We start from the raw sequence: 20,317 nt of genomic DNA on the forward strand, positions 1-20,317 counted from the left end.
AGAAGAGAGAAGGAGCTGCCAAAGCGATGAGACACAGATGGCCAGCAATGAAGTCTGGGGAGGGAGATAACATTTACCAAGTGCAGAGAGACAGCCTAAGAACTTGAAGTCCACAAAGTCAAAATGCTTTCAGCGTCAAGAGAGATGATTTTGACAAGAAGGAAAAAGTGTGGTTCCTAAGAATTCGATGTCACAGTTCACATATTCGCTTAGATTTTTGCTCCTACTAGAGTTGAATGTCATAATGTGGAGTTGGCAGTCCTCTCTCTTAAAATCTCTTTTGCAGAAAAAAGGTATTTCTCCTCGAATTCATCTGTTAGATATAGTATCAGCATGGGTCTAGCTTAACTAGCTTCTGAACTAGATAACGTATCAGTGAAATCCAGACTGATGCTGTAATTAATTAGCATGGTTATACAGGTATAATTATCCATAACATAATTATTCTCATCTATTGGCTGCCTTGGATTCTCTTTCCTCCACCACCCTCTTCATCTTCATGCCTAAAATGCTCTCTAATGGTCCACTGATATCCCATTCACGTGAAAACTTCAGATCCTGCTTTGGGAGACTTGACCAGCAAATGCCACTGCTGTCAACCTGCCAAAGGCTTCCTGGGCACTCCTGCAAATGCACTGCCCTTCCTCCAACCACATGCCTCAAGAGTTGCCAAGCAAACTTGCCAGAGGCTTCCCATCTCTTCTCCTTCTCCCCACCTGCTCAGTCCCACCGAGGAAAAAGAAGGTGCATGGAGGAGGGAGATACACTATGTACAAAGCTCCAGTAAGTAAAGGGGGTGGGATGCCACCAGGGTGCCCACTCTCCTATCTACTTAACTAAGTACAGGCATGTGCTGCTCCCACTCATTTCAAACCACAAAAGCAGCACGGAGGAGGGAGACAAGCTGTACATGATGCTCTGGTAATTAAAGTGAAATGGAGGTGGGGATGCCTCTGTTTCCTCTTATTAATCAAGGGGAAGGGTGCCCTCCCATCTAACTACTTGTGGGGGCTCTGTGCACAGCTTTTCTTCCCCAGGGCTTCTGTTTGAAGCAAACAGGAGCAGCATGTGCTTCTCAGTGACTGCTGCTCCTGTTCATTTCAGAGAGAAGCAGTACAATGGAGAAAGAGAGACTGTGTACGGAACTTGGGCAAGCAAAGGGAAAATGGGATTGGAGATGTCTCCCTTTTCCCTTCCAAGGCATGGGCATTCATTGTCGTCCGCCCCCCCCCCACCTACTAGCTCGTTTAATCTGAAAATAGAATATTTTCTAACTCAGGCATGTCAAATTCATTTTCATATAATGGACCGAATATTGTTCAGAGCACCTGCTAAGGGTTGGAAGTGACGTCATTAAGCAGATGATGGCCAGAAATAAACATTTTGTTCTCGCACAGAAATTCATTAGCTGCAAATGACAGAAGAGGAAATGTGCAAATCTTTTTCATAATTTCAAGACGTGAAAGTGACCAATAATCACACTGGGAGAGCCCAATTATAATGGGGGGGTGTGTGGATAAATGGCTTCTGTGGAACTGCTGTGGGCCTTATGTTTCACACCCCTGTACTAACTTGTTTGTCATTGAATATGTAGAGAATTGTTTCTCTTTTGTTCGTGATGGGGGGGGCGTGACACGCCAGCAGAGCCAAGTTAAGCATTTTCTGAATTTTTGCCACACCAAGCCCAAAAGGTTCGCCATCACTGCCCTAGACAGAATCATCCCGTCCCAGTAGTATTACCTGTCAGCATCCACAGTCACATCATGGACCCCTCTTTGAATGACGTCTCGGGAGGCAGCTATGTCTGGTATTCTGTTCAAGCTTCTCGTATATAGGTTGAGCCCTCCATCTGTCATGTAACTGAAAATAAAAGTACATTGAATAATAAGGGGGGGGAACTACCATCTGGTGCTTATTTATATAGTGCTGTCAATGTCGCACTCTTACAGGATTAAAGAGAGAGATGAAGATTTTGTCCTGCAGAGCTTGTCCTGAAACGAAGATCTCAGAAGGAACTGGCAGGCCTGGCCCAAGCAAACTTGGGATGTGAAATAGCACCTGAATTCTGCTGCCCCTTTTGGAGATCGGGTGTGGACACTAGCACACATGCCCTGCCCCTCCATCACCATCACCTCCACCACCACTTCCTCTAAACTAGTCAGGCAGAGGGGATTCTACTACTAGGGTTCTCCCCACCCCACTAGCTGAGAAGAGGTGGCAGAGGAAAAGAGGTAACAGTCCCTGATGGGGGAGCGAGGTCTCCGTGGCAACATCCTCCTCCTCTTGCTCTTCTGCCACAATCTTTGGCAGAGGCACTGGAGGCTGCCGCCCCTCCCCCCACTTACCCACCCACTGTACCTACCTTCCTTTTTTGTCCTCCCTGATCTGTCACTGTGTTTTGAAACAGAGCAGCAGAGTGGGTCCAAAATAAGAAAGTCACCATCTTTCCAAATACAGAAGGTCTTTCATTTTGGGGAACTGAAGGTGCAGTACAGTGGCCAGCCCCCCCCCGCCCCCCCAATCTTATTTTTTGGAAGTATGGTGGTCCTTCTCCTGGCTTCCTTCCCCTCACCTTGCCCTGCTGTTCTATTTTGAAGCACAGAGCAGCAGAGCCAAAAGGAAGTGGTACACGGGGGGGGGGGGCAAATAGGGACACCATGGGGCTGCTCAAAGCAACTAATTCAGCTCACTGATTGGTGGGCCAGTTTTCTATGCCACGTGTTCTGCAATGCAGCTGGTTGACGTGATCCAGCATTTGGCCACACTAACCTGAAGTTGCCCTCACTGGGATTTTTTTCAAAAAGTCACCAGATCCTCATAAATCTAAGCTGTGTGATGCGTTCGTCAATGGGGGGGGGAAGCTGGTTGCAGCCTCTGTACTTAGAGAAACACAAACTATAGAAATTAGAAGAATTAAAGCATGCTCCAGACTTCAAGGCCTTTTGAATTTGAATAAGGTGAAAACCTTAGTGGAGAGGCTGAACACATGAAACATGCCTTTCTTATATTAATTCCTAATTACTGCTGGGTTTCCCATCCTCAAGTGCTTAAAGTAATTAAAGTGAGAATGGAAGAGGAAAGGGAGATAAGACTTGGCAAGCTTGGATGAAGGTTGAATTTTCAGAACTTATTATTCATTTGTTCTTATTAAAAAAAAAAAAATTCTCCAGAAAATGTACCTAAAGCTATGCTGGAGGAGAGCTCTTCAGTGTCCTGCTGTTTACGAAGACTTTCCGATTACAGACAGCTTCATTTATTCTCTAAGGTGATAAACTAATTAATACATTTTATGAAGCAATAAAAAAAATTCTGCTAATCAGTATATGTCACAAGCATAATATTCAAGGGAAAAATCAGGAGAGAGTCTAAAAATATCACAGCAGCAATTGGGTTGTGCGGCTGCACGCATTTTCTTAGTGGGGTGACAGACTTCAGGCTAGCACAACCTGGGTTTGTTTTATTACCGGTCTAGGTCAGCCAACAAAATGGTAGTTATGGGTGAGGGCCAGTCACAACATGGCAACTCAGAAGTGGGGCAAACCAAAAATTACCTGTTGGAGCCCATAAACTCCGTGGTGCTCTGCCTATACAAGAACAAATCTCTGGATCTCTGACTGAATAGACTTGAAATAAGAGATGTGCACACACTTTTACAACCTACACCTAAGGATTCATGTGCAGAAGTAAAACCAGATCTGGAATGAGCTCACTGACCACATGCGGGGGAAGCGATATCACAGCAGATGCACCTTCAGGTATTTACAGCCACGCATTGGGGAAAAGGTCTGAAAGAAGCCTATGTATGTATAGCTGTATATGGTAGGTTCCCTCTCAGATCTTCACCCCAACGCATGTAGATGTCAGGGTGCAATCCTGCTTTACCTCCACACATTCACAGAACACTTCGAAGAGTTATGTACAGGAGGAGAGCAGCAGTAATGCTGTGTCTCTAATAACAAGAAAGTTGCAATCCTATACAGGTTGAGGGCTCAATCCTATGCGGTGCACGTTGGCTAACCGTCAATGCGCACTGTTGCAAATGTGCCATAAGGTGCATTTGCCGGGCTTAGCGCTGGCTGAGCACCACAGCAAGCCCAGCACCAGCTTGCTCCACCACTTGGTGGTTGCCCAAATTGCTGGACAGCGGAGAGGTAGGTGGGGCATAGGGAAAGTGGGCAGGAGGCGTTCCAGGGCAGGGGGAGGTGGGCAAAGGGTGGATGGAGGGTGGGGAAGAGGTGTGGTGGGAAGAGGGAGTGGGGCCGGCGGAGGGCGGGACCAGTGGAGCTGAGCTCCACTGGATCCTGACCTCCATGTTGGGCCACACAGCCCGACACGGAGCACTTTGATTCTGCGCCAGCCCAAGGCTGGCACATAATCGAGTAGCCCCATTAAATAACCCCATTGTGGAACTACTTTCCTTACCTGGAGGAAGGGGTCGAACATCTCCTTCTCCCAAGGAGTTACCAGGGACTGCCCGGTTGCGCTTTGGATGCCATAGCAGCCATTTTTGGCACTGTGGCAGCCCTGCGCTCCAGGCAGCTCAGGATTGGGTTGCCCATCTGTTTATCTGCAAATTTTTCATCCATGGATCTGGCTCAATGTGGGTATCCTGGACCTGAGTTGAGCCAGACAATGGCTCAAGCTGAACCCTTCAGAGGTGAGGAAAACAGACTCCCCTCACCTCCAGAGGATTAAAGAAGCCTTAAACTGTGGGTTTCATTACCTGGGTTTTTGGTATCTGTGGGGGTTCAAGGAATGAAACCCTCATGGATAACGAGGCACCACGTGCACACAATTTCCTGGGAGTAAGTTCCTTGACTACAATGGGAATTACTTCTGAGCAGACATGCAAAGGATTGCACTGTTCTGCACTAAGAGATGGGCAAATAATAATGCATTAGGCAGAAGCATGATTTTGCCAACAGGAATAATATTGGGGGGGGGGGTATCTCTCTTTAGGCTATTCTAAGACATGCACATAATTCTAGGGATAAGAAAGTCAGTATACACATTTCCAAGTAACAGAAAGCAGTTTAAGATTGGTGCCTGATATCTCTAAAAATGAATCCCTGTTAGAGTAAAGCCAACAAAGTTATGAAAAACTCTTTGATGCTAAAAATCTTTAAAATGTCTATGTGGCTATTGAGCCAGCCAAAAAAAAAAATCCTTTGTGGTTTCGATGTAACCATTTTCTTTCACTGTCAAACTGCAAACAGTTCCTGGAAAACAGAAGAGCAAAACAAAGCTAAACAACAAAAAAAGCTGCTGCTAGATAAAGTTAATAAATGATGCCCTCCCATCTCCGACAGTATTCTTGCGATCAGCTGTAATATGAACATTCAGGGGAGAAACTGCAGAAACGCTTGTTTCTCATATCTACAGCAGATTGTATCTGACAGACAGGTATAGAAAATTTATGCCTGTTGGAAAAAGAGGTTTTGCCTGCATGAAACATGTCTGATATCTGTGCATTGAAAAGAAAAAAAAGAAGAAATGCCAAGACAGCAAAAGAGAACCTTTGCTTTAATATAATAAGACACTTAAACCAGAACAATCTCCATCCCCATGTGTTTTAAAGCTAGTTTGGATTCTATGAAAAACAGCAGCAAATCCACCATTCATTTCAAAAAGGAAAGAGTTTAATTCAGATATCTGATGCACAAAGACAAGCAAAGCACACTTGAAAAGCGTGGTGGACCCCCATGTGCTTGATAACCCAGCCTCCCATTTTTGCTGCTTTCCTGAGACTGCAAAAGAGAGTTAGGGTCCAATCCTATCCAATTTTCCAGTGCCAGCGCAGCTGTGTCAATGGGGCATGCACTGCATTTTGAGGTGGGGAGGCAGTCACAGAGGCATTCTCAAGGTACGGGAACGTCTGTTCCCTTACCTTGGGACTGCATTGCAGCTGCACCAGTGCTGGAAAGTTGGAAAGGACTGGGTCCTGAGTCATCTGCCAAGCAGTTGGAGGCCACCTTATACAACTGAGAGTTCAATCTTATCTGGCTTTCCAGTGCTGATGTAGCCATGCCTATGGGGCATGTGAAGGTCCAGTTAGACCTCTTCTCTAGGCTGGGGCTTTCCCTGGGCAAGGGGACAAATGCTACCTGACCTCAAGGAGGCCTTCTGCCTGCTAAATTCCCCCATGGCGGAATTTGTGCTGGATTGGGCTGCCTGCTCACTGAGGAAATATATAAGAGTTGGTTGTCTTATACTTAGCAGGGGCAAAGTAATTTACTCTATTCATGCCAGGAGGGTGGTATCAGTGGTCGACCTGCTAAGGCAATGGCCATGTGCCCAGGTTAATCAAAGGGACCACCTGGCCAAGACAACCTGAGGTCATAGTAGCAGGGCCCAACACACCATCAAGGGCTGAGGGTACTGCGGGGTGGGCAACAATGAGGTTTATCTAGGACATTTCCCCCAGAAATTCTCCCCTGTGAATTTCATCATTCCATTTTTTTTCGCAACTGACTGATGGTGTATCTTTTTTTTTTTTTTTTTAAGACTGTGAACCCCTTTTGGACAAGGACATTTTTTTTTCATTTATTTTGCAACATAAACTGCTTTGAGAACTTTTTTTGTTGAAAAGTTGTATAGAAATATTTTAAATTACTACTACTGCTACTACAGTGGGACAGTTACCAACATCACCTCTGTAAGCACTCTTGGTGTTTGGCCAACAAAAATGGCACAGTCAAGAGAAAATTTCCAAATGATGGTAGAGATCATGATGAAATTTAACTTACCCACTGTTGATGTCATCAGCTCGGAGACTCTTCCCAAGAATGTCTCCGTCGCTCATGTATCCTCCAACATCAACATCAGAGGAAATGTCCAGATCACTGTTTCCTTTTTCGCTCATGTCCATCTGGGGTATGTTCCCAAGGCGAGAGACCGCTGCACGGCGAAGGGGTGTGGTGTACATGAATCGAGAAGGGTCGGTATGGATGAAGCGACTAGCACCACTGCGAGGGTATCCTGCACCTAGAGAAGGAGCATCGCCTGCCTGGAGACGAGGGCTAGTTTGTCCAAGTCTCCAGGTCATTGGAGAGGAGCGGCTTGTCAAGCCTGGAATGCTGCGCCCATTTACTTCAGTTGTCACAGTGCTGTCAAACGTTGTCTCCAGTGTGCTGTCAAGCAAAAGAAAAATTGATGAACTGCACTTTCCATGCTTCTGAGTAGAGAAAAAGAGAGTGCAAAGTCACACACAGAAACAAAAAAGGTTCATGAAAAATGGGGGTCTGTAGTTAGAGGCCTCATTCTGAATGGCACACATGTTTTTCCTATGGCAAGCCCTTTTCTGGTCAATAGGCTTCGTAATGCTGTCACACAGGAGAATTGATTAACTTTTCCAGTGTTCTTCAGCCTTGGGGTCAGGACCCCAATGGGATCGCGAAGCCTCACACTTGTGGGGCCATAGCAACTTATGGGAATGAAAAAGGTTGAAGTCCACTGGACTAGAGCACCTCCAGGAAAGGGGGAGGCATCTGGTGTATCCCTTCAGGCACCAGGAAATTTTGTCCCAATCCTGCTCAGGTTCTTAGCAATTGTGCTAAAATAGCTTTCACTAGTGCTTCATGGTAACTTTTTCTGTTCTTTCTAGTAAGAATATTTGGTTACAGTGAACCGTGCTGGAAGGACATTACGGGAGGTGGGAAGTGGGCAGTGAGGGGGAGGGGTGGGATGGGATGGGGTGGGTGAATAGGGTCCTGGGAGGTGTGCAGGACTGATAGCGGGGTCGCCAGTCTCATACTTGATTGATTGAATGATTGAATGATTGATTGATTGGGGTTGTGATATGAAAACAACAACAACTGCAAGTGACTTTCTTTTAATTATATCAGTAAGTCTGAGCCCAGCAGAGGCTGCTCAGAAGATCGTCCAGAAGTGGGTGGGTGCTTGCCTAGATCTGCAGTTTCACTTAACCCTGGGGGAATATAGGAATATAATATATATAGAATATAGGAATATAATATAGGAAATATAGGAAATATAGGAATATAATCTAGGAAAAAATCAGTCTTCGAAATGAAAAAGGAAGACCCTTGTAGGAACTGAGATGTCAAATCTCTTGCGCAGATAAGATGAGGCAAGCCTGTTTCAAGCTTCAGAGAGATGCCTGCTACCAGAACTGAACCAAACTCACAAGAAAGGGGGAAAACATACAATCCAGAGGCTGGAAATAGGAAAAACAAATGAAGGCCTTAAGACTAAGTCACACTATGTTCTGAACATTTTCCAATAACCTGTAGCATGGGCTATAAGAACTGACCTATAACCTCAACCTCCTGTGAATTTCCAAAGACTTATTTTGCCAATGAATAACAGACAATGGGTCAGTAAAGTCCAATTATCAGCATACATTGCTTTGGGTACCGACACTTCACCTTTTCATAAATGCATGTTCCTAAATATAGTTGACGAATCGCCCAATCCTGTGGTCCGCGGCACGGCTCCGTGCTGCGGACCACAGTCGCAAACATGCCGTAAGGCACGCTTGTGGGGCTTACCGCCGGGCTCCCGCCGGAACTAGCCCAGCACTGGCTGCAGCTGGGCTAGTGCGCGGCGGTCGCCTGGGTTCCGCAACTCGGCGGCCTCCCAGATCGCCGGGCTGTGGAACGGGAGGCAGGGGCATGGCCGGGGGCATGGGGGAGGCATTCCGGGGAGGGGGAGGCATGCCAGGGAGTGGACGGGAGGTGTGTCGGGGGAGGGAGAAAGGTGGATCTGCGGAGCTGAGCTCCACAGGATCCAGGGTGCTTGTGAAGGGCTGCACGCCCTACACGAGTACCTTTACTTTAGCACCGACCTTCTGGTCGGTGCTAAAGAGAGTAGCCCCATTGCGGGGCTGCTTCCCTTACTCGGGGGAAGGGGAGAAATGTCCCCTTCTCCTGCAGAGCCTCCTGCGGTAGTGCGGGAGGCGCAGGATTCAGCGGGAGCCCTCCATGGAGCCGCCGAGCCTGGGCACTGCGGGCAGCTCAGGATTGGGCTGTTATTTGCCAGGAACCACACCTACCTATATTGTAGGTTCCTTGCTGCACAAATATTGGTTCTATGCTATTATATGCAGGGCTAAGCTGAAACAGCTTCCCGGATTCACAGTCCTACTGAAAAGCTGTAAAAGGGGGTTCACAGCGAGGCCTGTGAACAGTGCCCAGGGTTCAGAGCTGAGGGGAAAGAGATGATCCCCATATTGCCCAGGCCAGCAATTTTCAACATTTTTCTTCTCATGGCAGAGACCTCTACGGTCTTCGCCTCTTGTGATGTCCTGCTTCCTGGAGGCTCTTCCAGGTTCTGAACTCTGTTTTTAGGGTAACCATCTTTAGTAACACATTTTCTGTCCCTCTTCCTCAGCAGGCAGAGTTCAGAACCCAGAAGAGTCTTTCTGCAATTTTCAACCGCAGAGTTCCAAACTCCTGCCGCACACCTGACCTTCTGCAGCACACTGGTTGAAAACCCACTGGCCTAGGCAACTGAGGGATGCTCTATTTCCCCTGTCCTCTGCTATTACTGCTCTGTGAAGGTGTGCAACGAAATCACCATGGCATGTGCAACAAGACAGGAACGCAGCCTTCCATTGCCGATGCAACAGGGCAACTGCCTTAGTACACTTTCATTGCCCAATTTTGTAATTTAATGAAAGAAGATTGGGGCTGTGCCCTGCTTTGTCAAAGCATCCATGTTGTACTCTCTGGCTTCTGGCGCTGCTACAAGTGCAGGCGATGAAACCGCGTGGGAGAGAATGGGGATAATTTTCCAGTTGCCTGGGTAATGCAGATTCGTATTTTCAATCAACAGTTAAAAAAAATATTGCTTGCTTGCATTTAGTGAAGACACCACATAGCCAAATTCTTTCTAAGCTTTAAAGTGTCAACAATGCTTTAAACAGGATTTTTTTCAGGTCTGTTCAACCAAAGGTTTCCTTATATCCATCCCATGTTTCCTTCACAACTTTTTTGAAGGAAGCAGAAAGAAAGGAAGAAAGAAACCAAGTCATTTAATGGTTTGCTGCTGAAAGGGCCAGTCCTAGTGAAAGGAGTAGTGGCCCAACAAAGCAGGACCCACATTTTTAAGGTTTCTCCTTGTGTGTTCTAGTCTACCATCAGGTATAACCAATTTCTGCTTTAAATTATACCTGTGGCTTATCTGAGTTCCTCTAAGGCTGGACATAGTTTCTTCCAAGTTCTGCCTCAGATCTGCTATATTCTTTACAGTTCTCATTCTTCTTGTTTCCGGATCCTCCCCTAAAAGAAAAAAAAGACTGTATAAAGGAAACAGCACATTGCATGTGCACTATAAATCTGAACAGCACATACATCTCCACCTTAATTCTAGTTCCTGTTTTTAACAGAGTTTGTAATTAATGTCCTGCTTTTGTGTCTGTGCACTTGGCATTCAAAAGGGGGGGGGTGAGATTGGCATTAATGGCCCCAGTGCACACCTTATCCTTTCCCCCTTCCTGGACCAAATCCACCAACGTGGACAATGCAGATCTGCACCAGTGATTGAACTGGCACAGATCTGAGTTGACCCTTTGCCCAGGCTAGGCAAGGGGACAAATGTCTATTACCTCGTGGACACCTGCTAAATTCCCCCATGAGATGGAGTACCATCTGTTCTTGGGCTACTGTATCAGCTTGGGGAAGTTTGTACTAGATTGGGCTGTTTGGTACATGGCGGGGGGTGGGGTGGGGGGAGATTCAAGCATACACATTAGGAGGAACCAGAACCAGACCACCATCTCTTGCAATCTAGATGCAAGACAATAAGTGGTCACTGGGTTGAATAAATAGTCTAAGGAAATAAAATTTTAAAAAATGATTTACACCAATTATGTACTGCCAGAGGAATTAGAGGTTCTAGTGCAACTTTTTATCTTCTTAGATAGGTCACAGCATTCCAGTTGCAAGGGAATCCAACATGACTCTCCCAGCTGTGAATGGGATGCATGCTGAGTGTTTCTGATGCCTTCTGAACACCATTCCTTTTCTTTGATGACATGTGCAAAAACAGGGCTATCAACTTCACTGCATTTCATCAACATAAATAATATAGCTTTAGCATTATTCACATTCTACAAGACACCACACTTGCATGTGTTTCCATGATGAAGTCGTTACCTTTTACCACAAAGGCAGCCCAGCACTGGAAAGGAGTAGTCTCCTGTAGATACAGGAGACTACAGGTACAGGACTACAGGCTGGAGGTACCCTCAGGGCAAGGGGACATTTGTTCAAACCTGCTGCTTGGATCTGTGGCTGCCAAATGGCTAGTGGAAGTTTGAGAAGCCGTGTGTTGGGCTTTCACGCCCAGGAGGGGGAACAGGATTCAGGATGTGTCTGCGCCGCCAATCCCACCTTCTCCTGGGCCTGATCCGTGTGTCCCTAGCCCCCTTCCTGAATCCGACAGGTGTGCAGTTTGGATTCAGTGCCAGTAGGATAGCGCAGGCCTTCCTGCCAGTGCTGCTTACTCATCAAGTGTCGTCACATGCTTTATGGCACATTTGCAACACCCTAGGCTGGCAAAGCAGTTACTGAGCTGGTGTAAACAAAGGATAGAATTTTGCCGTAAGTCCTGTACTCTGTGAAGTGGATGCATATTTTGCCAACACCCTCCAAATTAAAATTACACTCTGATGTTTAAAGCTTACCTGTTAGAAAGCAGGGTCGGTCTTGGGAGCTGTAGGGCCAATGCTAAACATTTTTCAGGGTCCCCCACCTCCCCCAGGCCCCCCACTCACTGGGACAAACACAGTATGGGGCCAACGGTGCCCCACATGAAGCAAGGCACCCAGATATCGCTGCATTAGCCCAACAGCAGCAGAGGACATTTATTAGAGCAGTTGCAGGGAAGAAAAACAGTTCATCATCCACTGCCCAGTTTACTTTCCTGGATGGGTACCACTGATGGGCAGGAGGTCTGGTCTAGAGGGTAGAGCCTCCATTTGCCTGAAGATAACATCCGAAGGTCGCCAGTTCGAGGCCACCGGCACCGTGCGACCCTGAAGAAGCTGACAAGCTGAGCTGAGTTATTCCACCTGCTCTGAGTGTGGGAGGATGGAGCCCAGAATGTGAAACCAGATCAGAAAGAAACACCTGAATGTTGTGGTTCTTGAAAGATAGAACCTTCTTTCAATTGTAGGTTCAGGACCTACGGGGATTTGAATAGCCTGCCTATGTAAACTGCCTTGAATAAAGTCTTGAAAAAAGACCAAGGAAGGCGGTATATAAATACCTGTATTATTATTATTATTATTATTATTATTATTATTATTATTATTATTATTATTATTATTATTATTATGGTGCAGCAGCTGTTACCCTGCACATGCCTGATCTTGTCTGATCTCGGAAGCTAAGCAGGGTCAGGCCTGGTTAGTACTTGGTTGGGAGACCGCTTGGGAATACCAGGTGCTGTAGGCTTATACCATAGTCTTTCGAGACTCAAGGTTGCCAACCATTATTATGGTGCCCACTTGCTAAAGCTAACTGGGAACCTGGCAGTGGGCAGGCAGGAGTCCTTCATTCTCATATTATATTGATGTGTCATGATCTCAGACATGCATGAATATCTGAACATGAATGTGCTTTCGCAATTTTGCCACAGCCTTAAACAATATAAAGAGTTTTGTAATACATGTGTATATTTTTTTGAGATTGCAAATGAAATGCATAGCATAATGTAAGTATGTGAGCTTTGGGAAAAGTATATTATATGGGGTATTTTTTTAATACAATCTATGCATAGTTTTAAAAAATCCTGTCTTATTTGCAAGGAGGAAAACTGAGGGATATGTGAATATCACGTTGACCTCGTGCAGTTGCAACATGCTCTTGGAGAGAAGGTAACAGTCACACACTATAACTTCTGTTTCTCTGCCAATTAACCATAATATCAGTGTGAAATAAATTATTTCCTTCCTGTCCACAGAAGCCACCAGTTCCATTTACATAGACATGAATTTGCACCACAGCATAAAATGCCTTCATGTGACAATAGCCACCGCCCATCCCAAGATGTGACACAGCACATTCACCTATCTTGCATAAGCTACAGACAGGAGTAGGGCTTCTTCTAAGTCATCCAACAAATCACTGGCAGAAAGACACACAACTGCCCAATCTGCCAAGCCCGTCATCTCTTGCCTGTACGTGCATTCAAATTCTCCCTAAATTATGTCCTACAGATAGCTTAAGCTCCAATGAGAGGGAAAGTTTATACCACTGGGAAATCTGCAAAAGAGAGGGAAGGGGAGTCTTGGCGAGGGAGGCGCAGGCTTCCAAAAATGTGATTACAGAAAACCTCTGAATTCATCACTTTGAGGGAGCCACACTTCTGAGCGCAGGGAGATGAAAAGTACAGGCAGCTGCAGAGGAAACCTTTGAAGCATGAGTGGCTAAGGATTACTGGTGCCTACTTGCCAGTGCTGATGTAGCTCCGTGTGTGAAGCCTTGGCACTCGCAACCCCGCTCAAAGCCTGGTATTTACGGATGAGATTTCTGCAGGGAGAATTCTGAGGCTAGAGCAGAAAGTAGGCCACATTATTGCCTAAATAAATCAAACCTGGTTAAGGCACTGGCTGGCTGAATGTTAGAGAAACAAAGTAGAAAGTTATCCACGCTGAAATGGAATATTTGCAAAGAGATACCTGGCCATATATTCCCACTGATTTTTATAGCATTCATCTTTAGCACAGGGGGAAGGGGGTGCCTAAGAATGGCACTCACTCCATCTCACCCTTTCCCCAAGCTGAAAAAAGTCTTGTGTTCCGGCATGGTATGTTCATGTATAAAAAGCAAGCATGAATCAAACAGGTCTTTCCCCACCCTCCCACACTTCATTGTTTCCAGATCTGATCTAGTACAAATAAGATCTTTTAGGAAATTAGGGGTTAACACTTGCAAAGGCTTCAAATCACCTTACCAAAGTGCCCTACATTTAACAAAATCTTCGTATCAGAAAAGAAAGGCAGGGCTCTGCAAAGACCCCACCTTGCTACAGTGAACACAAACCCGATTGTGTCTCCTGACATCACTGCCAACCAACTGCATACCATGCAGATGTGCTTGTGCTTCGGAAACTCTTTGTCTACGGCCAAACAGAAGTTCACTCACCCAACGGATCACTGTAAAGCGCTTGTTCTAAATCACCCAGCATGGTTATGATCACATCCTCATCCAGCTGTGCGGTTCCCTCCCGTAAGCATCCTTCCTCCTCCTCCCCCCAGTTCTGGCTGGTGAAATTGGACTTGAAGAGCACATTTCCAACCCCCAACTTGCGCCTTTCTCTTTGACCAGATTCCTCCGTTGAGTATCCTCTAAGCCTTGTGCTTGAGCTTCTGATGCCTCCAACAGCAGGCACTTCTTCGAATTCCCACGGTGACTTGTTGCTGGCATGATGGTAAAGGGAGTGTGCCGATTTGGAGAGTGCTTTGGAAAGAGAGCCTCTGCTTCCAAGTTCTGCCTCCCTCTCGAGATGGACCTGGCTGGACTTGGAGGCACTGCCAAACCAGTTTTCCCTGCATGAATAACGCTTTTTCTCCCCTTCGCTTAGAAGAGTAAGATTGGTCAAAGACTTCTGCTTCTGAAGACGAGCACCCCCACTTTTTGTGCCCTTGCCCCTGAACACTGAGAGTTCAGCAGGTCTTTGCATAATTTTTGTCAAGGGTTTGCCTCCAGTTATGTTTCACATTTCTCAAATGTACAGAAGGATCAGACCTTTAAGCTGGTATCCAAAGCTAAACCTTCCAGCAGCATACCAGGCAGAGCTGCTCTCCTCCGAAATCGAAAATCATAGCTTAAGTATCCAGTGAGCCCACCGTAAATGACTAGAAATGCACAGTCATTTCGTAGGAATTGATGTTGCTTTTTGAAGCTAAACCGGCCCTTTCCAGTCTCGTTAATCTGCAGTACTTACAGTCATTTTAGGTGAATGTCCTTCAAGCAGAAAAGAGTTGATCAAACACTCTGCTCCAGCACAGAAGTAATCCTAAAAGCCAACGATGTTTCCTTCTCTTCATCCAATCATCAGTCTCATCAGAGCGATGGGCCTGCATTCCTTTCTACAGCTGCTGTATCCTACAATCCTAAGTACTGCACCGTGCAAGTGCCGACTTCAGGGTTTCTCCTACGTTCCCTCATGAGATCAGGGCTGATTCCTGCGCACAGCGCTTCACTTTAGACAGGCTGATAGAGATGCAAGTGCAAGCAGCGCGTCAGAGCTCAATAAGAGCCCAAATTAACCAGTGAAGCAGAGCTCTGAAAAAGCTTCCTTGCATTTTAGTATTCAACCTGCATTCCCAGATCTATGACTGCTCTCTGCCACTGCAGTGGATGCCTCTGGCTGCCATGGCAGCAAACAGCTTGCCGAATTAAACCAGAAAGACCCAAGCCTCTGACTAGTTCTGTAATGCCAAGGGTGGCAGGAAGGGTGGCTTATGCTTAACGGGATGCCCTGACATTATGGAATGTTATCTTCCTTTTCAAGGTAAGATTTAGAGATGTTCTTTCTTTCCAATCCCTGCTACCTCTTAGCAGGCTCTTGAATCCTGCTGTGTATGCTGAGTAAAAGCCTCTTCCCACAGAATTAAGAATTTAAAGAATAAAGAATTTAAGGAAGAGAAACTCTCATTATCCTTTTGTGTGTGTGTTTTGTAGTGAAGAGATTCATAAAATGAAGCATTTTATTTTCACCTCCAAAATAAAGCAAATGCTTTGAATTCAATAAATCATTAAGGAAGGACTAAAAACATTGAAGGAAAGGTTTTACAATCTTTGGGGTGGGGGGGGAAAGAACTATTCAATGGGATCAGTCCCTCCCTCCCCCCCTCCCCCCCCAAAAAAGGCATCTCAGTCCAAGTACAAAATGCAATTCACAAGCTCTAAGCATAGCCTTGATGTACCACCTAAAATAATTCAAACACACATGTCAAAATGCAGTGTAAAGAATATGACTGAGTTTGCCAGCTTCCAGCCACACCTATAGATATGGGAGACTTTCAGGTCAGACAGGAACATAAGAACAGAAGCAGGACCATACTGGATCAGAACAAAGGTCCATCTAGTCTAGGATTCTGTTTCACGCATGCCCAACCTCTTCTTCCTTCAGATTACCTATACATCTGCTACATATGTAAATTATTCTAATTATACACTCATGCCAGCACATATTCTGTAGCAGCAAATGCTGAGTTCTGCTGAGGCAAAACAAAAAGAAGAAACAACAGCCTCTGCAACATATTCTTCAGAGTTGAAATTTAACAGGTTACATGAGAGTAGACAGGGTGGGAAAATATCAAGTGAAACCATGAGGGGGCCCAATCTGCCATCCTTTGGTGTGGCTTTTACAACAGAACTTCCTATGCTAGCAGAGTGAAAGTATATATCATGAACAAACAGTAAAGTAATGAAATGGACATTTCTGAATAGCTGTTCCATACCTGAGAGAGTGGAAAAGCCCAGCATAATTAAAGGTCAAGGATGCTCCTTAACTTTGCCTCAAAATGTTTTGTTTCATTGTTCATTTTTCCCCAATCAGCAACTTAATAAATTCATCTCGCAGGAAAATTGTACATACATTTCACGCATCAAAGCAGGTGCACATGCATGCACAATATGCTGTGGTTTTCTACATTTCTCGAGTCAAGCACTCGTGTGCCAACGTTCAGGATCAGCCATAACACATACAAGCCTTGCTCACCATGTTGGTTTCTGCTTACCCTAACATTAAATCCAGTGCCGAGATAATTAACAAGTCAGTTTGCTGCCAGCAATTTCTATATTATTTTCTAGGGAAATCAGTGCACTGAGTGCACTGATGCACTGAGTGCATCAGTATACACTGTGTACAGAGTATGCATGTAGTTAAGTCCTACTTAACTTTGAGACCATGGTAAGTATTTGTGGGGACTGGGTTGGGCTAGGTGGGGGCGCCGCTGCAGTGATCACAGCACCACTGCAATCAAGGGTCTCAAAACGTACCTAGTGGTAGCGCTGGCCTCCTGAGGTGTGGGCCTCTCCACTGCTCCAAACTGCCTCCTTCGGCGATCGAGACCCATTGCACCCCCAAAGAGGCCAATCCTATCCCCAAGTATGTTTTGAGATCCTTGATCATGGCCGCACTGCAATAGCTGCAGCACCATCGCTGAAGCCATTCCCCTTAAGGGGGAATAGGCCTCTTCTGGTGGATCACGACCCACCAGTTTGAAAAACACTGGTGAGGGACTTGGACTTAGACCTGGAAGATCCAGGTTCAAATTCTCGCTCAGCCATGAGGTTACCTGGGTGATCTTGGGCCTGTCTCACATTCCTCACAGGACTGCTATGAGGGAGAAAGGAGGGAAGGAACTATGTACACCATCCTGAGCAAGGGCAGCATAAAAATGTAATAAATAAATAAACGCTCGCAAAAACCCTAGTGTCACTTCATGGTTTATGCAATATGGAGAGTTACTGGAAAACGACAACCAAAGACGTTTTCTGGAGCATAATGTTGGCACAATGTACTGCAACAGAAGGTGTATGCACTTACATACGTCTACTCTTGCACTTATGTTATAATAAGAGAAGTTTGTTAAGGTTGTCATGTAGGTGGTCTATGCAAGCTGTTTGCACGTCTTCTGACAGAATGTTCAGTTATCACATGCTATTCTAGAGGCAACCTTTGTGGCATTAGCTACATAAATTGCAAGCATTACCTTATGTAACCATGTGAACATTGTTTAGGCCTCAGTGTACGACACAAAGGGTTCACAATCATTACAGCCTCTTTTAAATAGTTAGTTTCACACATGCTCATGAATATCCTTGACCCATCTGCACTATCGGCAAAAAAGGACAAAAACATGGACTTATCCCAAATCAGTTTTGTTTTTCAGGAACAGCCTTATGAGACAAAATGGTATTTTTTTTATTGTCCTGACTGAATACCTGGATTGAAAAATAAATAACCAAAGAAACTCAATTATTAATCTGTGGCAATAATTCAATAGGTTTAAGTCTGCCTATATTACTTATATTGTATAGTTACATGAACCCAGCTGAATCATGGGGACGGTCATAGTGGAAATGGAAAAGGTGCAAAAGAGAGCGACTAAGATGATTATGGGGCTGGGGCACCTTCCTTACGAGGAAAGGCTACGGCGTTTGGGCCTCTTCAGCCTAGAAAAGAGACACCTGAGGGGGGACATGATTGAGACATACAAAATTATGCAGGGGATGGACAGAGTGAATAGGGAGATGCTCTTTACACTCTCACATAACACCAGAACCAGGGGACATCCACTAAAATTGCGTGTTGGGAGAGTTAGAACAGACAAAAGAAAATATTTCTTTACTCAGCGTGTGGTTGGTCTGTGGAACTCTTTGCCACAGGATGTGGTGATGGCGACTAGCCTGGACGCCTTTAAAAGGGGATTGGACAAATTTCTGGAGGAAAAATCCATTACGGGTTACAAGCCATAATGTGTATGCGCAACCTCCTGATTTTAGAAATGGGCTATGTCAGAATGCCAGTGCAAGGGAGGGAACCAGGATGAGGTCTCTTGTTATCTGGTGTGCTCCCTGGGGCACTTGGTGAGCCGCTGTGAAATATAGGAAGCTGGACTAGATAGGCCTATGGCCTGATCCAGTGGGGCTGTTCTTATGTTCTTACGGTGGATAGAAAAAAGTGTTTTCCCCCCTCTTTCAATACGAAAAATGGGGAAGGGGTGATTCAGTGAAACCGACTGGTGGGAGATTTAGGACAGACGAAGGAGGTACGTCTACACACAGCACCTAATTAACCGTGGAATTCATGGCGTGCCCGAAAGAGCAGGTAAGCGCCTGCCAGGCAAAAGGGGCTGGGCAGAACGGAGGCAAGGAGAGATGTAACGGGGCAGGGGAGGGGACAGGAATGGTGGCAGGGTTACTGCAATAGCCTATCCCCCTTTGCAGGTCTGATTTCCTGACATGGGGCTGTTCAGACTTGCACCAACAATTTTGCTGAACCAAGCCCGAGTCTCCCCATACTGGTTGCTCGGGCTTACTCCAGGGGAATGCTCCCTTACCTCAGGGAGACCACAACAACAACAACAACAACAGTATTTATATACCGCTTTTCAACAAAAAGTTCACAAAGCGGTTTACAGAGAAAATCAAATATCTAATGGGTCCCTGTCCCAAAAGGGCTCACAATCTAAAAAGATGCAAATGAATACCAGCAGACAGCCACTAGAACAGACAGTGCTGGGGTGAGGTGGGCCAGTTACTCTCCCCCTGCTAAAAAGAGGAGCACCCACTTGAAAAAATGCCTCTTACCCAGTTAGCAGGGGTTAGTAGAGACCTCTAACAGCCTCTCTTTCTGCACTGGATACAGCGGAGACCGTTCTGGCACCACTGCTTCACAGCATGGAAAGTTATAGCTGGGCTATATAGTTTGGCAGTATGAGCCAGTTCAACGGCTGGGCTGGTGGGCTAGGCACACAACCCCCTGGTGGCGGGAAGAAGAAGTAATGATGCATACCATCAGTTATCCTAGGTCAGCCATCCTACGTTAATCTTACACCCCAAACACATCTCTCAGCAGATCAGCTGTTAAAGATATAAGGATCCCTGCCATGCCAAATTTTCCTGGAACCTGGAGTTAATAAGGTTGTGGCCTTTTTAATGTGTCGGCTTTTGTCCTTTGTCTATCTACCCCCCTCTGTTCGAGTTGCGGGCATAAACGGTTCCCTTACGTGCCCTAATTTAAATGGGATGGCGTAATCAGATTCGTATTAACTACATTGATGGCGGCGGTAAGGAGCTGCATAAATAAGGAATACTGGGCTACAGAAAAGCATGTGTTATGATTATAGCAGTCATAAAAGAATGGATCGTTTTCTTTTTATTTGTATGGGGAGGGGGCTAATGCATGTTTTGCAATGGACCTGCAATAATTAAAAAAACAACAACAAAAAGGACACATAAAGCAGACGTGAGAAGAGTGATATTCATGTCTAAAAAACCAGTGAGGAGCAATGCAGATGTCACAGCCCCACATGACTGATAATGACTAGCACCTACAATACCAGCAGTCCACATGGCAGGAGCAATGCTTGAAAGGCTCTTGCCCCAAATGCTGATCTACACAAATGTGCAACATCCTCATGCCAGCGCAGTCACTGCCAGAGACTTCTGGAGTACAGCCTGTGCATAGAGGGTGAGAGCCCTTCAAACAATACACCCGCCACATGAATAGCTGACACATGGCTTTCTGGAAGCCATGGATGGCCGAGATGTCGTGTTTAAATCCTCTACAAGTGACCTTAAGGAGCGATTACATCTCCAGAGACACTTTCAGT

At 45.7% G+C, this 20,317-nt stretch overlaps 1 protein-coding gene and 1 pseudogene across 2 annotated transcripts in view; one reads left to right on the plus strand and one right to left on the minus strand.

Moving 5' to 3' along the window:
- The window catches only part of NAV3 (neuron navigator 3), a 305,431-nt gene that overhangs the window by 116,457 nt on the left and 168,657 nt on the right, over positions 1-20,317 (minus strand). For both annotated transcript variants that reach the window (XM_066634436.1, XM_066634435.1), the window contains exons 10-12: positions 10,133-10,241; positions 6,747-7,130; positions 1,741-1,860 (exon numbers count right to left, since the gene is read on the minus strand). In XM_066634436.1, coding sequence (XP_066490533.1) covers positions 1,741-1,860; positions 6,747-7,130; positions 10,133-10,241 — 613 coding nt within the window. The remainder of the gene's footprint in view (positions 1-1,740; positions 1,861-6,746; positions 7,131-10,132; positions 10,242-20,317) is intronic.
- Positions 12,303-12,419, plus strand: LOC136658051 (5S ribosomal RNA; annotated as a pseudogene).

This window comes from Tiliqua scincoides, chromosome 7 (genome assembly GCF_035046505.1).
Source record: "Tiliqua scincoides isolate rTilSci1 chromosome 7, rTilSci1.hap2, whole genome shotgun sequence".
NCBI classification, from domain to species: Eukaryota; Metazoa; Chordata; class Lepidosauria; order Squamata; family Scincidae; genus Tiliqua; species Tiliqua scincoides.